General features: G+C 42.6%; 1 protein-coding gene across 1 annotated transcript; it reads right to left on the bottom strand.

Annotated features, from left to right (window-relative positions):
• Nucleotides 1-9,132: 9,132 nt before the first annotated feature.
• spata2 (spermatogenesis associated 2) lies at nt 9,133-15,801 on the bottom strand. The gene is made up of 3 exons (XM_019868424.1): nt 15,706-15,801; nt 13,738-14,553; nt 9,133-12,969 (listed from the first exon to the last, which is right to left on the bottom strand). Exons 2-3 carry the CDS (start codon nt 14,086-14,088, stop codon nt 11,614-11,616), a joined length of 1,707 nt encoding a protein of 568 aa, XP_019723983.1. The 5' UTR covers nt 14,089-14,553; nt 15,706-15,801; the 3' UTR covers nt 9,133-11,613.
• Nucleotides 15,802-18,825: the final 3,024 nt, after the last annotated feature.

Genomic DNA, 18,825 nt, shown 5'->3' with positions numbered 1-18,825 from the left:
TGAAGGCATTAAACATTGCCATAGCGATCGGAGTGTTGCGGCCAGATTAGACGCTCCTTGTGTTTATTATTATATTTCGAAAACGCCACAGTTTTCATGCAGCTCATACCATACTATTTTGTTGTATTATTTCCGCCACACCTAAAATGCCGGTCCCTGAAAATATTGTCTGACATAAACCGGTCCGTGGGGCAAAAAAGGTTGGGGGCCCCTGGTTTATACTGTACACGTCTTGCTTTCCAGTATGCATAGAAGTGTATCCTGCAATGTGTCCGATAGAATTCTGTTAGTCCATCATTGACTACAGACCTCTTTTCCCCACAGAAGGTTTGGATGATGGAGAGGACTGTACAGTGAAGCACGTTAGGCTGCACTCGGCGAACTGCCTCTGCCATTGTTAGGTGATGGTTGACGACATGGTTTCTAATTGTGGCCCTTATTTCATCCATAACAGCATGGCGTCTCTTGTGCTCCTTCCCCCGAGTACACCACCACATATTCTTGCTCGCCTTCTTCTTTCTCCTCCTTCTCTTCCTCTTCCATGAGTGGGACATTTCCCTTGTTCATTGACTTGACGAGGTACCTCCATGTTCAAACTGCAAATAGTGCTGCCCCTGGCCAAGCTCAATAGACATGTATGGCAGTATTCACAATCATAGACAGCACCTGTCAGGAAATGATAAACAAATTGATTGGTCATCTGAGATGTGGAAAAGTTCTTCATTCGTCACGCTCTGTTGTGCCGTGAATATCTATTACTGTCATGAATTTATCATAAACGATCCAAAGAATTCATATATGGTGTTTATGATATTGTCTTCTTGACTAATTTTGACAATTGAACAGACTATTGTGCATATGGTGACTTACACATTGAAATCGTGCTGACATGTTTTGGGCAGAACAGCCATTGGACTGATAATTAACCAATAAGTTTGGATCAGCAAAATGTATTTATTTGGAAAGGTGCTAAATGTGTGCTTGATTGTGCTAACTTTAGGCTATGTGTACATAACCATTTGCAAAGATGTACTGAGACAACTGAGACGTACACTAAGACACTTGCAATGTGATGAAATCACTGACAAATGATATTCTGGTCTGATTGATTGCAGGGAGGTTTGGGGATTTGCCCGTTTTATTTTGAGAATGTCATTTCTGTTTCAAAAAATGAGCCAAACCAATGGAGAGAAACAGTAAAAAACAAAAATAATTTTAAAGAACCCAAGCGCACTTCTACTTGCACCAACAGACTGCAACAGACAAACAGCTACTTAACCCCAATTGGAGGGTGTGAAGGACTTCACATCTGCATATACTGCAGTCCGTTGTTGATCAAATCAGCAATCGTGATATGACTTTTGAACAGCTTCTCAGTGACGAGCAAAGTACCAAGCGGCATGTCAAAACAATTTCATGTTTAAGTCGACTTTGTTAGCAGGTAAAAATACATCAACAATTATCATTGCACGGTGATTTATTTGATGACTTCTTTTATTCTTTTTCTATGGTACAAAGACCTGTTTAGGAAATTAGAAAAGAAAAACCATTAATTGCTACCAGGTACAATGCAAGCCCCTCTTCAATATATAGCACAGCCACAGCTTGGTGAGGGCATCATGTCACCACCATTTGCATGTATCTGCACCTAAACACCGCCATAAACCATATGAGTGAAAAGCAAAGAAGATTGCAACTGCAGAGCATTAAAGGGATCTGATGAAAACTGTCTCGAAATTGCAAGTAGGAAGTTGACAAATAACATGTAATGACTGTCTACGACCTGAGTTTTCATTGAGACAGGGCTTTTTTTTTTGTTTCTTCTTTTTTTATAGTGTCACAGCTGAAAGTTTCTCCATTTAACTACCATTTTACTACTAACCTTAACACCCTGAATACTCTTGTGTGTAATGCTGTTCAAATGCAGTAGGCCTTGTCAATAGTGATGAATAAAACAGAACTTGTACAAAAAAAAGTAATTCGAAGATGCTTTTTTTTTTTAATAATTTCTACCTCGGAGAGCACTAGGCATACAAAATGCATCAATGCATTTTCTATAGCAGTTGTCCTCATTTGAGCCACAGGTAAACTGGAGATTTAACCCGGTTGACGTGAAACAAGAGGTAGGGTTGACTCGGAACTGGTCACCAGCCAATTGCAGGGCGCATGAAGACAAAAAAGTCATTTGTGTAAATGACCATTCACAGTTCAGCATCTTGAGTCAACAGAATATGATTTTTTTTTTTTTTTTTGTGGGAGGGAGAAAACCCAACACAAATCTAAGAAGTGCGAGGCAGACATGCTAACGAGTGCTGCCCTGGATACAATCCATACACTCAAAATGCTCATCAGTTGATACGAAGACTGGTCAAAAAAATGATGGCATTTTTTATTACTACTGAAAACGGAAGAAAAATGAAGCAATGCAGGAAAAATTGATTTAACTTAGTTCCGAATGCATGTTAAAAAATCAAATAAAATGAAAGCATGATGGATTCAAGATGGCGCCGTAGTTGGCAGCCGTCTCTAAAAGCTCTTCAAGAGCTCTGCTTTTTTGTTGTTTTTGTCTTTTGTTTCGTTATATGGTGTTTGTTGTCCTTTGTATGGATGCGTTGTGGACTGTCAGCATTTTGGCCATGACATTTGTCCAAGGAGAAGAATCTGTGCTTTCTCGGCAGCACGCATGTACCAGCACTGATTTTTGATCGGGGGGAATGTCGGCGCTATTTGACAGTCGCCTCTTGACAGCCCTGAGGCGCTTTTGTTTTTTGTTTTTTTGCGCCTGTAATGGGCAGCATTTTTCACCGCCCTGTTTTGTTCAGCGCAGATGTCAACACTGTTGGACAGTCTGCATTGGTCCGGCTGGATGGATTGCTGCTGGAGCTGAGGAGAGAGGAGCCTCGGCGTGGAGCGCGGATGCCTATTTGGAATTGAGAGTCGGCGCTGGGAACCGAAATGGATTTACATGGCACAGGAGAAGTGAACCAATTTCTTTTTTTCATCAATGGATGCAGCAGCTTCTTATTTACTTTAAAACTTAGCTTGTAGCGGACATGTGGGATACCATGCACGTTTTGAGCATGACATCTTTGATCCACTGTGAAAGGACACTTTGATTCTCTCCTCTTTCATCTATAACTGCTTCAAACAAGGCATATGCTGGATATGTTTAGGATTGCATGTCCGTGTCTTATGCACGGTGTTATATTACCATATTTTGTGATTTTCTCTAAACTGTTCTGTAAAGTGCTTTGTTACAGCTGCAGCTGTTGTGAAAGTGCTGACATAAATAAAGATGTTTTATATTTTATTGCATTTATTTGAAAGCCTGAGAGGAGCTGTATGTTACTTTCTTTGAATTTACCTGGTTGATTTTGAGCCTGGTTCCACCATTCTGACCAAAGCCAATGAAGGCCAGATTAAGTGAAGGATCAATCCTAACAGATTATCCTGTGGTGTCTGAATAACAGATTTAATAAATAATAAGAGATTAAAGACTCACGTTCTCTCCCTAATCTTCGTCGGAAAGTCAGGATCAGGATTATGATCAATATGAAATGTTCAATTCTATCACCACAAAAGAAATGACAAGCGCAATTAATGGCAGGAAATGATCAGAACAATGTACATACCCGAGGATGACGTATACATTACAGTATAACTATAGGGTTGCACTTCTTGATGTCTTGACATTGCACTCGCTAACCTGTGTCATTTCCATCAGACTTATGCCCTTCAGGGCTCTATAATGAATTCAAAAACCACTTGAGTTTGTCATATTTGGCAGCGTCAGCTTTTATCCCTTATGCCAATGCCCCAAGAGGCTTTGCGTGAAATAGGTGCGTCAATTTCGGTACAGCAAAACCAGCGTTTTGTTTCTGTTGGAGGCGGTGAGTGAGAGGATGTTGTGGTCACGGCGGGATCCTTTCGCCGTCTTCTTCATCCTCCAGGTCCTCCGCGTGTTCGTTTGAATTTGGGCGGATGTGAGGTGTGAAATCAGAGGCTGGAAATTGAGAAGTTCTTGCAAGAAGTTTTATCTGAACGTTCAGGGCACAAGTGTGATACAAGCAATCGTGGTGGTCAAGGCACAAATCCGCAAAAGCAACATCTTGACACAAGTCTTATATATTCTAAGCAGGGCGTAACTCCCAATGGGTATCTCCCTTTCGGTTTCTGGATGACCGCTCTAATGCTCTTTGCTCCTGTTATTTCTCAATAATTGTATTACCAAATACTTTCTTTTTCGAAAGGCATAGTTGCAGTGCTTTTACTAACTGCTACAACATTTTGGCTTTCCGAGAAGCTGTCTTAATACTGACATTTACGAATACCATAATTGTTTGCAGGACTTTTGCTTCTGGTTGGAACAAGACTGTGGGTGTGAAACCGCAGACCAGCTAAAAGATGCATGTACAGTGTTGTCTGGTCAATGTCTGCAAAAGGTGTTAACATTATTTTCCTAAGGCAGTTCAAGTCGAGGTCATACCATAAGGTTCAAGTGGAGGTCACATCATAAGGTACAGAGCGAGGTCACGCTATAGTCAAAGTACATCTGTCCGCAATGAGTCGTTAAGCTAAATATGCAAATAGATAAATGATGGCTTCATTTACATGGAAACTGTTTGTGCGAGTCCACTTTCTATAGCCCTGTTCACACGGCACACATTTGGTCCGACGCTGCACCGAAATATTTTGTTGCGATGTATTTTACACCGGAGCAAATTTTGTGGAGCGGTCACACGTGCAAAGCCGCTGAGCGTGACAACTCCGGCGCAGCGTCGAAGCAGCTCCACTTGCGGTCACACGTGCAATTTCTGCTCCGGACCAAAACGACAGGAATGCGGAAGTAAAACAGGTTCGGGTCGGGCTTCTCTCTCGCGGACTTTTATTTATTTTTCTTTTAATAAATATTATGGCGGACACTATTCTGTCCTTGTTCAGAATAGATCCACTTGTCGGCAGTCGTGGAATAAAGACGTGTTTACAGTCAATCGTGTGTGCTCCTTATGACTGACACAATATATGTTTTAAAAAATGTATACGAAAACAATGTGCGGATACTAAACTAAGGAATACTTGTTTTAAAACAAACAATTTGGATAAAACAGAGAATGCGATGTAATTTAATTGCTATTTAACTGCTAAACAGGAGCTCGGCCGGCCCGACCAGTGCGCACGTTAATTCCGTTCAAACAATCCTATAGAAGTAATTTCAGATATCTTTACCTATTTATTTCACTTGAATTATTCTATTTAAAGCCTAGTAAGCCGCAGGATTTCTCTGCATAATTAAGCAAATGCACATCGAGAATTCGCTTTGTCTGGCCTCTTATTCTGTATTTCAGCGTTATTTCGTTGTGCAAATGCATTGAACCGCTTAAATCGCCGACACTTTTACCGAGAACGGGGGTCCACGGCCGGGCTTCGACTGTGTCGCTGGCCCCCTTGTCACTGTCGACCGGGGTCGGATTCCGTGCGTCTGGTAGCGAGCGTAGCGAGGCCACTCCCCCGCAAGCGAGCATTTGCTCTGGAGCAAATTTAATCCAGCTGCGTTCACACGTGCACATTTGTTTCGGCGTAGCGTCGCAAACGAGCATTTGCTCTGGAGCAAATTTTTAAACCGCCTCCCTGAGGTGGATCAAATTTGGTCCGGTATAAGCTCTTTAGTGGAGCTACGCCGGAGCAAATGTGCACGTGTGAATGCTCGACTGGATTTATTTCGGAGCTGCGTCGGACCAAACGTTGCCGTGTGAACGGGGCTTATGACAGTTACAGAACAGACTTTAACAATGTGGGACCGCCAGTTGTTGCGCCTTAGAGGAGAAAACATTTCAATTCCGCTTCCTGCTCATGTACAAGGTCGGAAGATGACATAAAAAAAGAGGCCAGCAAGAAGGTACAATCACATGTTTAACTACTTTCTGAACTCTGTCGCTTCAGACGTGAAGTAATGAGCAGTCTTGGGGGCATATCAGTACTTGCACAGTAATAAACTTTGTCGTATTTTGTTCATAGAGCTTGGAAATGGTCTTATTTAGCTTCAAAAGAACGTATGAGCCAGCCATACCAACTACTTTCCACTGCATGGTAAAAAAATGACTAGGACGCTTAAGCTTCACATCGCTCAATGTCATAAAATTGCAATCATCCATCCATCCATTTTCTAATCGGCTTATTTTCACGCGAGTCGCGGGCGTGCTTGATTCCATCCCAGCTGTCTTCGGGCAGTTGGCGGAGTACACCCTAAACTGGTTGCCAGCCAATCGCAGCGATTGACAAGGGGTGGCCGTGGCCACGACTTAGCTCCGCCCTTGGAGGGGAGGAAGAGGAGAGAGCGTGAGAGAGCAGGTGAGCAAGAGCAATCAAGAGAGAGAGAAAGAGACTTGCTTTGCGAATGCATGTCTCATCCATTCATTGATAGTGTGCATGAAAGTCCCCCGTATTCATAAGCCTACAACCAATGTGCGATATTCTGTAAACATTACGTGTCCTATTATTTCATACCATACCATTACTCACACAATAAACTTAAACAGGTTTGATGAAAGAACCTCACAAACATAATTATGATGATGAGGTGTTTGTTAAGACTCTTGATTGATGATTTCACAGTGGACAGATGATGCAATGTGCTGTGTTGGTTATCTCAAGTACTGTACACCAGAACACACGACACATGGATGTTTTTTATTATCACGTATGGGATTCCTCATTTACACAAAATCTGTACTGTGGCTGAATGAGAAAATGATGGTTGAGGTAGTGTGTTCATTAAAAGTCCAAGTAATGTGCCACCAGTTATTATATCCCTTTCCAGCTCTACAGTATTTTTGTCCCCTTCCGTTGGACGGCTCAGCCTCCCTCCGGGCTGTTTGTCAGCACAGTTGCAACTCGACCCTGAGGAGAGGATGATGCAGGGCATTCAGACTGGCACTCACGCAGCATTTCCATCATTGCAGCAGTCATTCTTATGTTCATCTCGTTTGAGTCCCTCCTTAGAGATAATTATAGCTGCATCAGGCCCCAACTAACATTGTGGTGTTTATGTGTGTGTGTGTGTGTGTGTGTGTGTGTGTGATAAGTATATAAATGTTTTACTATGATGCATTTCCCCCAACAATATCTTTTTATAAGAACCCTCCTAGTACATTTGTAAAAAACCTGTATGGATATAAAACTGACTTGGCAGAGGTAAATATTCTGTTGGCGGCAGACAAGGGTTCAGCTCGTGACCTAGTTTTTGGTATATCATGTATATTTATGGTTTATGAGTGGTAACTTCATGCATCTAACTTTCTTGGACACCGTGATCTTGAAACAAGCATCTGCGTGTTTATCCTGAGCAGCTGCCAATTTCAAAATGAACATCTTGTGGTAGAGACCTGCCGTGCAAATCCGTCACGCAGCCAATGAGGAATCACTTCAGTTAGCAATTTTGCTCATTGTCGATTGGACTCTAATTCACTCAAATTGTTTATGCAATAAGTGGCACAGTGGTTGACTGGTTAGCGCGTCCACCTCGCAGTGCAGAGGTGCGGGGTTGGATTCCAGCTCCAGCTTTCCTGTGTGGAGTTTGCATGTTCAAAGACCGTGCCTCCAGGTACTCCGGTTTCTTTCCACAGTACAAAAACATGCATGGCGGGTTAATGGAACAGTCTAAATTGTCCCTAGGTGTGAGTGTGAGCGCAGATGGTCATTCGTCTCTGTGTGCCCTGCGATTGGTTGAAGAAGACGGCTGGGATAGGCTACATCATGCCCGTGAGGATGAAAGCGGTTCAGTAAATGGATGGATAGATGGATGTTATTGCAGTGAGATGTCTGTCCACTCTACAGATGGACCTTGTGTTTGACTGTATTTACAAGAATGAGTTTACTCACACATGTAATAATTGTTTAATAGCGTTGAGTGGCTTTTAAAAGATTTTACTACTGCTTTTGTTGACATCTAAATACCTGTGAACATGTTCGGGCACACGTCAAAATAAGTACAATACAGTACTCGATGTAGGTCTGCTGCGTTTCAGGGTGTCTGAGTCTTGAGTACTTAGCGCCATCTGATGGTGTTAAAGAAAAGGTACAGTCATGCCTAATAATCGCCCCGTGTATTCTCAAAACTGAGGTGGCAAAATTTAAAATGAGTGAATTAAATAAAACTGTTTCCCTGCATACATTTCATTCAAGCTAAGAAAAACAGAGAAACAAGTAACATTTTTTCCAGGGTTTTATTCCTTAAATTATCTTGTAAAATATCATTTACATTTGTTTTTTTTTTGGTCATTTACATATATCTTTTCACCGGTTAACAATTTTGGCTATTTTCCCTTTCCATCCCCCAGCCTGGCCACACATTGATCGTAGAATGTCCATCACCTTTGCCCAGACATTGTGCAATGGTCTCCAGCGCCAAAGTGGATGGGAGAAGAGGGGGGCGGTTGTGAGTGCTAGATCACACTTGTCTTGAAGTCAACCACACACAGAGGTAAAGGGAGTTCTGGACCTCCAACCAACAGCGTTCAGAAAGCCCAATGCAATGTTCCACGCCACAAAACACCAAAGATCTTGTCCATTATCAGCAATTCCCATCTTGTGATAAAAGATATTTTCAAAACATCCAGCCCTGAAAACTGTTTAGCCCTTTCGAGACTCTAAGTGATCAGTCTTGCTGTTCAGAATCAGGGCGCTTAGGGATGTTGATTGGTTCTCTGTGAAAAAGGTTAAATTCCTCAGACATGTCTATACTTTAGCAAAACCATTTCATTTACTGAATGGAACAATGACAAGACATCCAGGGCCGACCGCAAGATTTGATCCTATTATCGTTTGTTCTTCTTTTGGCAATATCACGTTTGCAATGCTTTTAAAAGTCACCTCTGCTGCTGGTATGACTCACAATGACAAGAGTTGGACGACTAAATGTGTGTGTGTGTGTGTGTGTGTGTGTGTGTGTGTGTGTATACACACATTTGAAGATATAAAGATTATTTTTAAAAAATGGTTGCACATATAAGGTGACTGGAGACAGTGTGAACAAGTTTGCCCCACTTAACGATAATTGGAGATTTGTTCTCAAATTAAAATCAAAAGACCCCAGGTGAGGCAGAACAACAGAAAACTTTTTTTTTTTTTTTTTTAAAGCAAGCAGTCAAAACAAAGTGTGTTAAATCAAACATGCCCTAAAACCAAACAATGGTATTTCGGTAAACGAAGACTTCATAAATCACACCTGACTTCTCGGTAACGTCAACGCCCATTGACAGCCTTTTCAGAAACATCGTGTTGATGAATATACACTTGCGGGAGGTCCCGTTGAAGTACAGAACAGGCAGAATTTACTTTATGGAAATGGCAGACATGAATTTAAGGCAATGAGAGTTGACCAACTCAACAGAACATAATGGCCAACTTGAGGTGCCAAAATAAACATATAAATCAACATATAAACTGCATTAAACACTGAAAGCACTGCATTAAATGTGCAAACTTAACTCTCAATGTATGACCAAACGGTCTTGTGGAAGGAAATCAGTTCGTTGGAATCGCCTCGTGCGAGAGCAAACCCAAGCTGATGCTTCTGAGCGCAAAGCATACCAATAAAATTTCTCACACTTGCAATGACAAGCAGGAGCTCACAACCATTACAAGAACAACACATTTGTGATGCTATAATGTGCTTAGATTCCTATTCAGATGTTAATAATGTGGACTATTTTATCTGGACGAGGGACACGGGGTGACAAGTCAGGCAGGTTTAACCCACTTATACAAAAACTGTATTTCACATTAGTATGGGTATATGTTGCCATCTCAGCAGCATATCAAACTGCGGCCTCTCAGTGACAAAGACTCCACATGAAGTGAAAGACGTCACTCTGAAGTTTCCTTTACATTAACTGTAAACAACCCAAATGTCCCCCCATGTGACATTTTTCCAGTGTCGAGCAGAAGCAATTAAGTGACGGATAATATGTAGTGTTAGTCGACAGCATATCAGTTATACAGATTTCCAGGAGGGGGAAAAAATACATGGCTACATATCACCTCTTTTAAAAGTAAACAAGTGATGATCTCTTCAGTTTTGGATTTGATAAGAGCCTTCATGCCCTCCAAGTCGTTACAATGAAAACAAAAAAACAACAACAAAAAAGCATGCACTGAACGGTTTTAGTCACACTTAACTTATCATGGCATCAGTGGTGGTTTGTTCTCAAGTGCAGAATGTTCTGAACTATAATAGATACTAACATCCATCGAACCCCGCTCTAAAAACTTACAACCACGTGCCTCCTGAAGCATCACAAAGCCTCTGCAGTTGCATTATACTGTATTGCATTACAATTACAGGTGTTTGTTCACATGCACTTTTTCGACTGTGACCGGGAAAGATGCAACAACATTGTTGGATCGGAATGGAAAACTTTGCACTGCTTTTTGTAATGATCTCCTATTGGACGGATTGCTTGGGATATGTGGGGAAACACAACATGTCCAACATTTCAGGAGGTTAGAAGTCTGGAAAGTCACACTGGCTGGAGCGCTTTGAGGTAGACAGAAAGCATGACAGAACACTTTCACATTAGATACTCTAAAACAACAAGGTTCATATATGCTTGAAGAAAATCTGCATGCATTTGATTTGTGGCCCAGACACCTGCTGTGACTCCACCTGAGACTTGACAGGGAACCTCTGATCTGGCATCGGGGCGGCTGCTGCGGCATCCTGGACCACAGAGGTTCTGAGATTTTTAACGCGGCTTGAAAGGGCTCAAAGCATACGCGCGCGCACACGCGCACACACACAAACACACTTGCACACACACGCGAATGAGCTCTTCACAAGAAAGGAGTCAACATTTTACAATGTCAAACTCTCAAGTCAACAGCAGCATCAAAACATTAGCCCGCTAGAAACCATTGAGGGACGTGGCAAGGGTCATTTACAAGGCATGACTATAAATAGAATATGGCATCGATCATTGTCTCAATAAGTCCTTTTGAGATACAGTACTTCCTACCTTGCCTTAATGGCAGATTTTTTTTTAATCTACATTGCTCTACAGAATCGAGATTCAAAAATATATATTCTTTTATTTTACTAATTTCCAGTGTAGCTTTTCTCAGTATATTTCAAGAATGAAAAAAAAGTCTTTTTTTTTTTTCATGCTGCAAGATCAGGTCGTTTCAGCAGAGACACATACACACACAATATACTCTCTCATATATAGATATATAATATTTGATGATTTTTTTTTTTAGCTTACAAGTAGATATTCTGAACTTCATTTTAAATGAGAAGTAATTCAACTTTTTTAACTCCAGATTTTCCTTTTAGGGGATAAAGTTGGAGAAATTGGGTAAGCACTACATTATCACATGACTAGTCAAGAGCAGGTAGCAAGGCAAAATGTAACTGTTGTAGTAGTACATAGTAGGTAAAAGGCCAAAACTGAAATCAGACAATGTGGCCCGACCAACAGTGAGGGAAAATGTACTACTTGGGAGTCCAAAAACACAGTCAGTCTGTGGGCAGTGGCGCATAAACGACAATGCGGAGCGATGCTGCTCTTTAAAGGTTCGGACACAACGTGGAGAAGTAAAACCCTCGCGCTACCTGGATCATCGGTACACCATGTGTGATATGGTGCCGGATTTGAAATTGAGCTGATGGTTGGGCACAAACATGTGCTGGGGATTCTTCCGCGTACACATGTCGTTGCCATACAAGCCCATGCATGAGTCACATGACACCTTGGAGCAGTTGACGCAGGTGTGGGATGCGCCCGGCTTGTTGCAAAAACCGCATCGCGAGCCTCCCATGCTTATGCGCTCGCTGCTGCCTCCTTTTGGCGTCGTCAAAGCAACAGACTTGCTTGGAAACAGCTTGGTGGACAACAAAGGTTTGTCCACCACGTGGGGGTGAGGGTGGGAGTGAGTGTGCGAGTGGGTCAGTGCCAAGGGGTGGGGGTGCAGATGCGAGTGGGAGTGCGTGTTCGAGTAGACGGAGAGCTTCTCCTTCACGGGAACGTAGCCGTCGATCGGTCGCGTGGATTTCGGGTGGTAGTCCTGCAGGCTGCAGCACGGGGAGGGCTCGACGTCGTGACACGCGGAGCATAGGATCATGTCGCACCTCTGGCAGGAAGCCATCGTGGAGCAGCCCAGTCCACAGCCCTGACACTTCACGCTGCCGTGGGATTTGAGCAGCCAACCGTCTCGCGCGTCTCTCGGCTCTCTGGAAGGAGGCCGCGAGGGGGTCTGCCTCCCGCTGGTGCCGCCCACGCCCCTCTCTGTGTACAAGTCAATCTCATCCAGCGACGAAAGGTGGTAGGATGTGTACGCATCAGCCGGCGGAGGCAACTGTGTGGGGAAGAAATCCGCAATGGGGCTGTAGGAAGGGGGTGCCGCCACGGAGAAGAGAGATACCGAGGTATTGGGCCTGATGATCTCATCCTTCATATCCTCCTCGGCGTCCACGAATAAAGGCTCTTTCCTCAAACTCAATGAGGCTTTCAGGATCGGTTTGCTAGCCGCCGCATGCCAGTGACCTGCCCCATCTGTCACGTCAACCGACTTTGACGGTCGGCTACCTCGCCTCAGGTGGTGAGTGTGAGGCCTCTCGATATCCAGAGGCTGCACAGACAGTCGAGCCATATCCGCTCCGAGGCTGTCGCGTCTGCGGAGCGCCTCGGCGCAGCCAGCTGCGTCATCCCTGCAGCCCCTGCGGAGTTCCAGGGCCTCCAACTCCGAAGCCGAACCGCGGGCCAGGGCCACGACCTCTCCCAGAAGACGACATTCCGCCTGGGCGAGGAAGAGCTCAAAAGCCAACTGCCGGAGATGAGCCGAGCCTCCCGGATGCTCCTGGAAATAAAACTGCGAGTCGTGGTCACAAGTGTAGCCGATCGTGCGCATCAGAGATCGAAGCTCGGCATCAGAAATGGCGGACTTCAGATGGTACACATAGGGGCCGGTGAAAGTCTGACAGAGGGAGAAAGAGAATAAAAGGGGAGATGCCGTGAATTACAATTGCCGTGGACATTTCAATATTTTTAGAATCAATGATTCTATTGGGTATTCCAACAATAAATCAGCCCCAAACTTTTTTTGCACTGAAATTTATTGCAAAATATTTTTATAACCACGACTGACTATTGTTATTTATTTGGTAGTGCTTAATGAATATAACTGGCCCAATAGCACACGAGAGGGAGTGGTGGTGTACTCACCTATGTTTTTACATCAGAGAGCTGATTTTTGGTTACTGAATCATGCGAAAGGTTAAAGCTTGTAAATTGATCTCCACTTCTGGTAACTCCATGTCAATTACAAGTTACATACTATGGTTGCAAAGAATGGTTATTTTCATAATAGATTAAACTGACAATTATTTTTCCCATAAATTGGTTTTAAATCAGTTACAGATTTGTTCCGCAACATGTCAGAAAATGGAAAAAAATGTTGATCATTGTTTTCCAAAGCAGAAGCAGATATTTGCAAATTAATCTGACCAAACACCAAAGATAATGAGTCTGCTTTCATGAAGGTCTACAGAAATCAGAGACTATTTAATGCTGAGTGGCTAAAATAAGATAGTTTGGACAGTTTAAAGATAAACAATAGCTGCAAACAATTTCTATCAAATTCATTCATGGTTAATTTGATGATCGGTGAATTAGTTCATTGTGACAACTCTAGAAATCAGTTACCGATGCTCATTTAAAATTACATGATACCATTATGAATTACCTTAATACATCTGAACTCTTTCTTCCAGGGGAAAAGTAAAAGATTGGTGCATATGGTTTCCAGAGTGTGGAAAGCTCTCTCCAGGCTTCTGAGGTTTCCTCCTCTTTGGCAGCGAAGGGAACCCTCAACCACTTCATAAAAGCGCACCATGCGGAAACGCTGTCCTGGATCTGGCTGGTAGGCCCCGAGGAGCGCCGTGGCTGTAGAAAGTAGGGCCTCGCTGTCCTTGTGCCTCCCGTTGTCCCCTTCATGCAAGTTTGCCATTCCATATTTTTCCCCTCCATCTTGAAGGCGCCTCTCGAGTGCCCCCACATATCTCCGGAACAGGTCTTCTTTTAACTTTGCATCCATTATATACAGCAGACTAACAGTCAGCTGGTTCGCTTTTTTTGAGAGCACATCACTCCCTTTTCATAATCTGCACAAGGATGTCACATAGAAGCATCATGTTGGTCAACCAAAACTCACTGTGTGCAGCAGCTCACACTCAGTGTTGATCACGTGGTGGGGGAAGTAGAAGAGAAACAAGACTCAGCAGAACATCCTCTACTCAAGAGATGATGCTTTCAATTGCTGTAGCTCAGCTGCAGGCTGCAAGGACGCCTTCTTCCGAGCATCTCTAATCGTGGCTCAAAGCCTGGCTTGACACACAGGCCAATGTTGTTTTAGATTGGGTCAGAATGGGCTTTTGTTTTACTGTCCGTTAAAGAAACATTGTTGTCAATCTGTTTGTGCTGCTTGTGCAATGATCCAAGGTCACTGGGACTCATCAAGTCAAGAGTCCCAATGGTGTCAATGGCCCGAACCTGCGTCAAGCTGTAATGACACAGGGCAACATTTCAGTGACACACACACACACACACACACACACACATCGTGAAACTTGTAATTTTTTGGACTGTTGTGATAAGTGCTTAGATAAGCAATTGGGAAAAAATACATACTAAGGTATTCATGTTCATTCAAAAGTGAGTGGTAACTTGTAATCATGCACTGCTGCTTCCCAGAAGATGTCTACGGGGATAACACACACACACACACACACACACACACATCGTGAAACTTGTAATTTTTTGGACTGTTGTGATAAGTGCTTAGATATATAATATTTGATGATTACATACTAAGGTATTCATGTTCATTCAAAAGTGAGTGGTAACTTGTAATCATGCACTGCTGCTTCCCAGAAGATGTCTACGGGGATAACAGCATAACAGAACTGCGTGACCAATAACATGATTCTTCTTACCAATATGTTTCCTGTCAACACCTCAGGCTACATGGTCAATTAGAAACCAATATATTTCGTGTCAACACATAAGTCTACATGGTCATTTGAAGTTTGGTGGTGGAAAAAACGGCATATTTGGCCTTCACTCGTCTTGCGCCAGTGGGAATGTTATTTGTAACGATTGTAAATAAAGCTCAGCAGTTACGGCCAGCACCCGTATGACTTTGATCGAATAAAGGGGGGTTGTTTAGATGCAATCTATGTTTGAATAATACAATGCAATCCTCCAAAGGTTTGGAATTCTGGTTATTACCGTCCACACGCACACACACACCAAACCGACCAAACTGAACTGACGTGAAATAGCGAGAGAGTTAGCGTACAACGCCTCAGCAATCCATGCCATTTGCTGCATCCATTCTGCCACCGTGACATATTAAGATTAAATGTCCTGCACGCCATCATACATTTAGATCGAACCCGAAAGGACCACGTAAAGTGTGGCAAGCCCCCCCCCCCAAAAAAATGAGCAAAATCAGTGAACGCCCATTTTACCGTAGTCGCTTAGCGTTAGCTACTAGGGTAATCTTCAAATCCAAATAAATAGCTTTTTTGTTTCCAGTCACGAAAAGGATAGCCTCAGTAAATGTCAACACTTGTATGATCACACTCCATTCGGCCACAGTTGACGCGTGCAACGTTTCATGACGAAAGAGACCACCCACAGCCGATCTTACCTTTGGCAAGTGCTAGCCGAAGCCAGCGAAGCCTGCTCAACTGTTGGAAATTCCCATCATCTCAGTACGCATGCGCACCACTGAATACGTCACATATACGTACTGTTCAGGCGGTAGGAGGGAGAGGAGAGAAGGAAAACTCAGGGAGAAAAGGAAAGCACTTGGCTCAGTGTGTGAATCATGTATTCCTATTGCATATTTCCCGACTACTTCAACATTTCTCAACCGTTTCAAAACATTCTGACGTCAACCTACTCTAGGCTGTCATTTGTCTCATTCCCCCCAAAAATACCACATTTCCCACAATGCCATATTAGCACAGAAAAATCTCCATTCACTTCCAATGAGAGATTCATGAAAAAAGTTCTACATGAATACCGTTCCAAAGTAAAGAAAATCGGCACACTGAAATCACCTTGGAAAATTTTCAAAATTAAAATAATTTCCACATGAAAAAAAAATTTCCACGATGAAAATTATTACATTCAGACATTCAGTCGATTTAGTCCCATTAGTGGTAACAGTGTGCATGTTCATTTAAGAGCTGTTATCTGTTACAACTCATGCTGAAGCACGCCACACACAGAGTCACACACACACACAGACCGACAAACTTGAGCCAACGTTCAAACTGAAATGTTCCTCTCCACTTCCATTTTAGCTCTATGTCACAATTGCCAATCATGGCTGTCCCGATAAAGTGAAGCGGACCGCAATGGAATTGGTGTGCACGTACACCTACCTGCATGAGTCCGTCTTACTTCAACGTTTCTTGTCCGATTCAAACCATCCCAACATTTTTTCCACATAAAAATTCCCACTTGCCCAAAATTAGACATTTTCCACGTTAATATTCCTAAATTTAAGATGTACTCTTTGCATGATTCTCTCCTCCCTTTTTAACATGTAATTAATTTATTCCATATCACTCTGCTTCATGCAATATGCAGCCATCCATTATTCGAACCGCTTATTATGACAAGGGTCGCGAGCGTGCTCAGGCCTATCTCAGCTGCCTCTGGCCTGAAGGCGAGGGACACCATGATCTGGTTGTCAGACAATCGCAGGGCACACGTGGACAGACCATCATTTACACTCACAATCACGTTTTTTGGGATGTTCAATTAACCTACAATGCATGTTTTTGGAATGCGGGAGGAAAATGGAGTCCTCGAGGAAAACCCACACAAGCACGGCGAGAACATGCAAACTCCTCACAGGAAGGCTGGAGCTCAGAATCGAATCCTTGACCACTGTACTGTGAGGCAGATATTCGGTCACCTAATGCCATATAATTTAATATTATTCAATATCATTCCTCATCTTTCCAAATAATTTGACAGAATTCCACAATTAATTCCACATTTCAGTTCAGCATTTCAGCATTCACATGCAATCTCATCAGAAATTGCATTGTCTAGGTATTATTTTTTGTATTTATTATTATTGTTGTTGTTGTTATTGTTATTTTTGTTGTTGTTCAAAAACATCCAAAAGTGATGTGACACGCCATTTTATTCTTATAACTTTCTTCAGATATATTTGTCTGTATATCACCGCACATACTAGAATAGAATAGAATTGAATTGAATAGAATAGAAAAGTGTAATACCCTCAAATTTGATCAAGGATGACACATTTGCTTATGCACTTCAGTCACTCCATTCGCATGAGCGGTAACAGAATCCATATTCATTCAAAACCTGCCATTGGCTACAACACACGCACAGGCGATCCAGCGTTCAAGTCTAAATGTCCTTTTGCTTGGTCATCTAAAATGTTCCTTTGCTCCTTTGCTGATGTCGCAACTACTCAGGCCAACACTCAAGAGTTAGAGATATGACATTAGATTATAGATTTACTGATGAAGTTTGTTCGTGTAGTTTTTTTTGGTATGAACAGGGTTGCAAACATTGAAAAAAATGTATATTTAGTGGCAATTATATAGTCGACTTGTTTATACTTTTCTTCTATAGTATGCATCCATCCATCCATTTTCCATTCTGCTTTATCCTCACAAGGGTCGCGGTGGGCGCTGGAGCCTATCCCAGCCGTCTTCGGGCAGTAGGCGGGGGACACCCTGAACTGGTTGCCAGCCAATCGCAGGGCACACAGAGACAAACAAACACCCGCGCTCACACTCACCCCTAAGGACAATTTCGTGTTCAATCAGCGTGCCATGCATGTTTTTGGAATGTGGGAGGAAACCAGAGTACCCAGAGAAAACCCACGCAGGCCCGGGGAGAACATGCAAACTCCACACAGGGAGGCCAGAGCCGGAATTGAACCCGGTACCTCTGCACCATGAGGTCAACGCGCTAACCACTGGCCCACTGGGCCGCCACTATAGTATTCTTCATTTAAATTAAACATTTGACATATGTCAAACATTGACATGACGATTGCCGTAACTGATGCACAATAAAGTAAAGATGGAAAACATGGATATTCTTCATTTAAATTTAACATCTGAAGTATGTCAAACATTGATATATGACTATTGCTTTTACAGATACACAATAAAGTAAATATGGAAAACAAATTGATTCATACAAATTAATTTTCTAATTTAAAAATAGTCATTTCATATATTGAATAGAAGATATAAGAATAGAATTGTCGAACTATAAGACGGTATAAAAGACCTATAACAAAGGCAATAAACAAAAAGGAACAATCGATCAAAAAATCTGGCGATATCTTGAATAAAATCATAATCTAATATGTAGATGAGCGGTTCAGAAAATGGGTGGATGGGCTATATGTCAGATTATGTCCATACATACCAGTGGTGTAGTGGGGATTTTTTTAAGTGGGTGTACGCGATTCTGGGATGTTCTCTATAGAACATCAATCATAGGCTACAACACCAGTTGAACTAACGTTAAATTTAATGTTTTACTACTCCAAAATAATCACAGGCCAACGTTATTAAGCATAACTCGCATTAGAACAATGATCAACAAACATTTCAATAAAAATTGAATGTGGCGTCGGGAGAAGTGGGTGGACGGCGTACCCCCGCGTACCACGCCCACTTCACCCCTGTACATAACTATACAATATATAAAAGCTAATTCAATTGCAATTAATGACGAAGGCAGTAGGCTCCGCCCGAGC

Source organism: Hippocampus comes, unplaced genomic scaffold (genome assembly GCF_001891065.2).
Source record: "Hippocampus comes isolate QL1 unplaced genomic scaffold, H_comes_QL1_v1.1 scaffold41, whole genome shotgun sequence".
NCBI lineage: Eukaryota > Metazoa > Chordata > Actinopteri > Syngnathiformes > Syngnathidae > Hippocampus > Hippocampus comes.
This window is presented reverse-complemented; position numbering and strand designations above follow the sequence as displayed.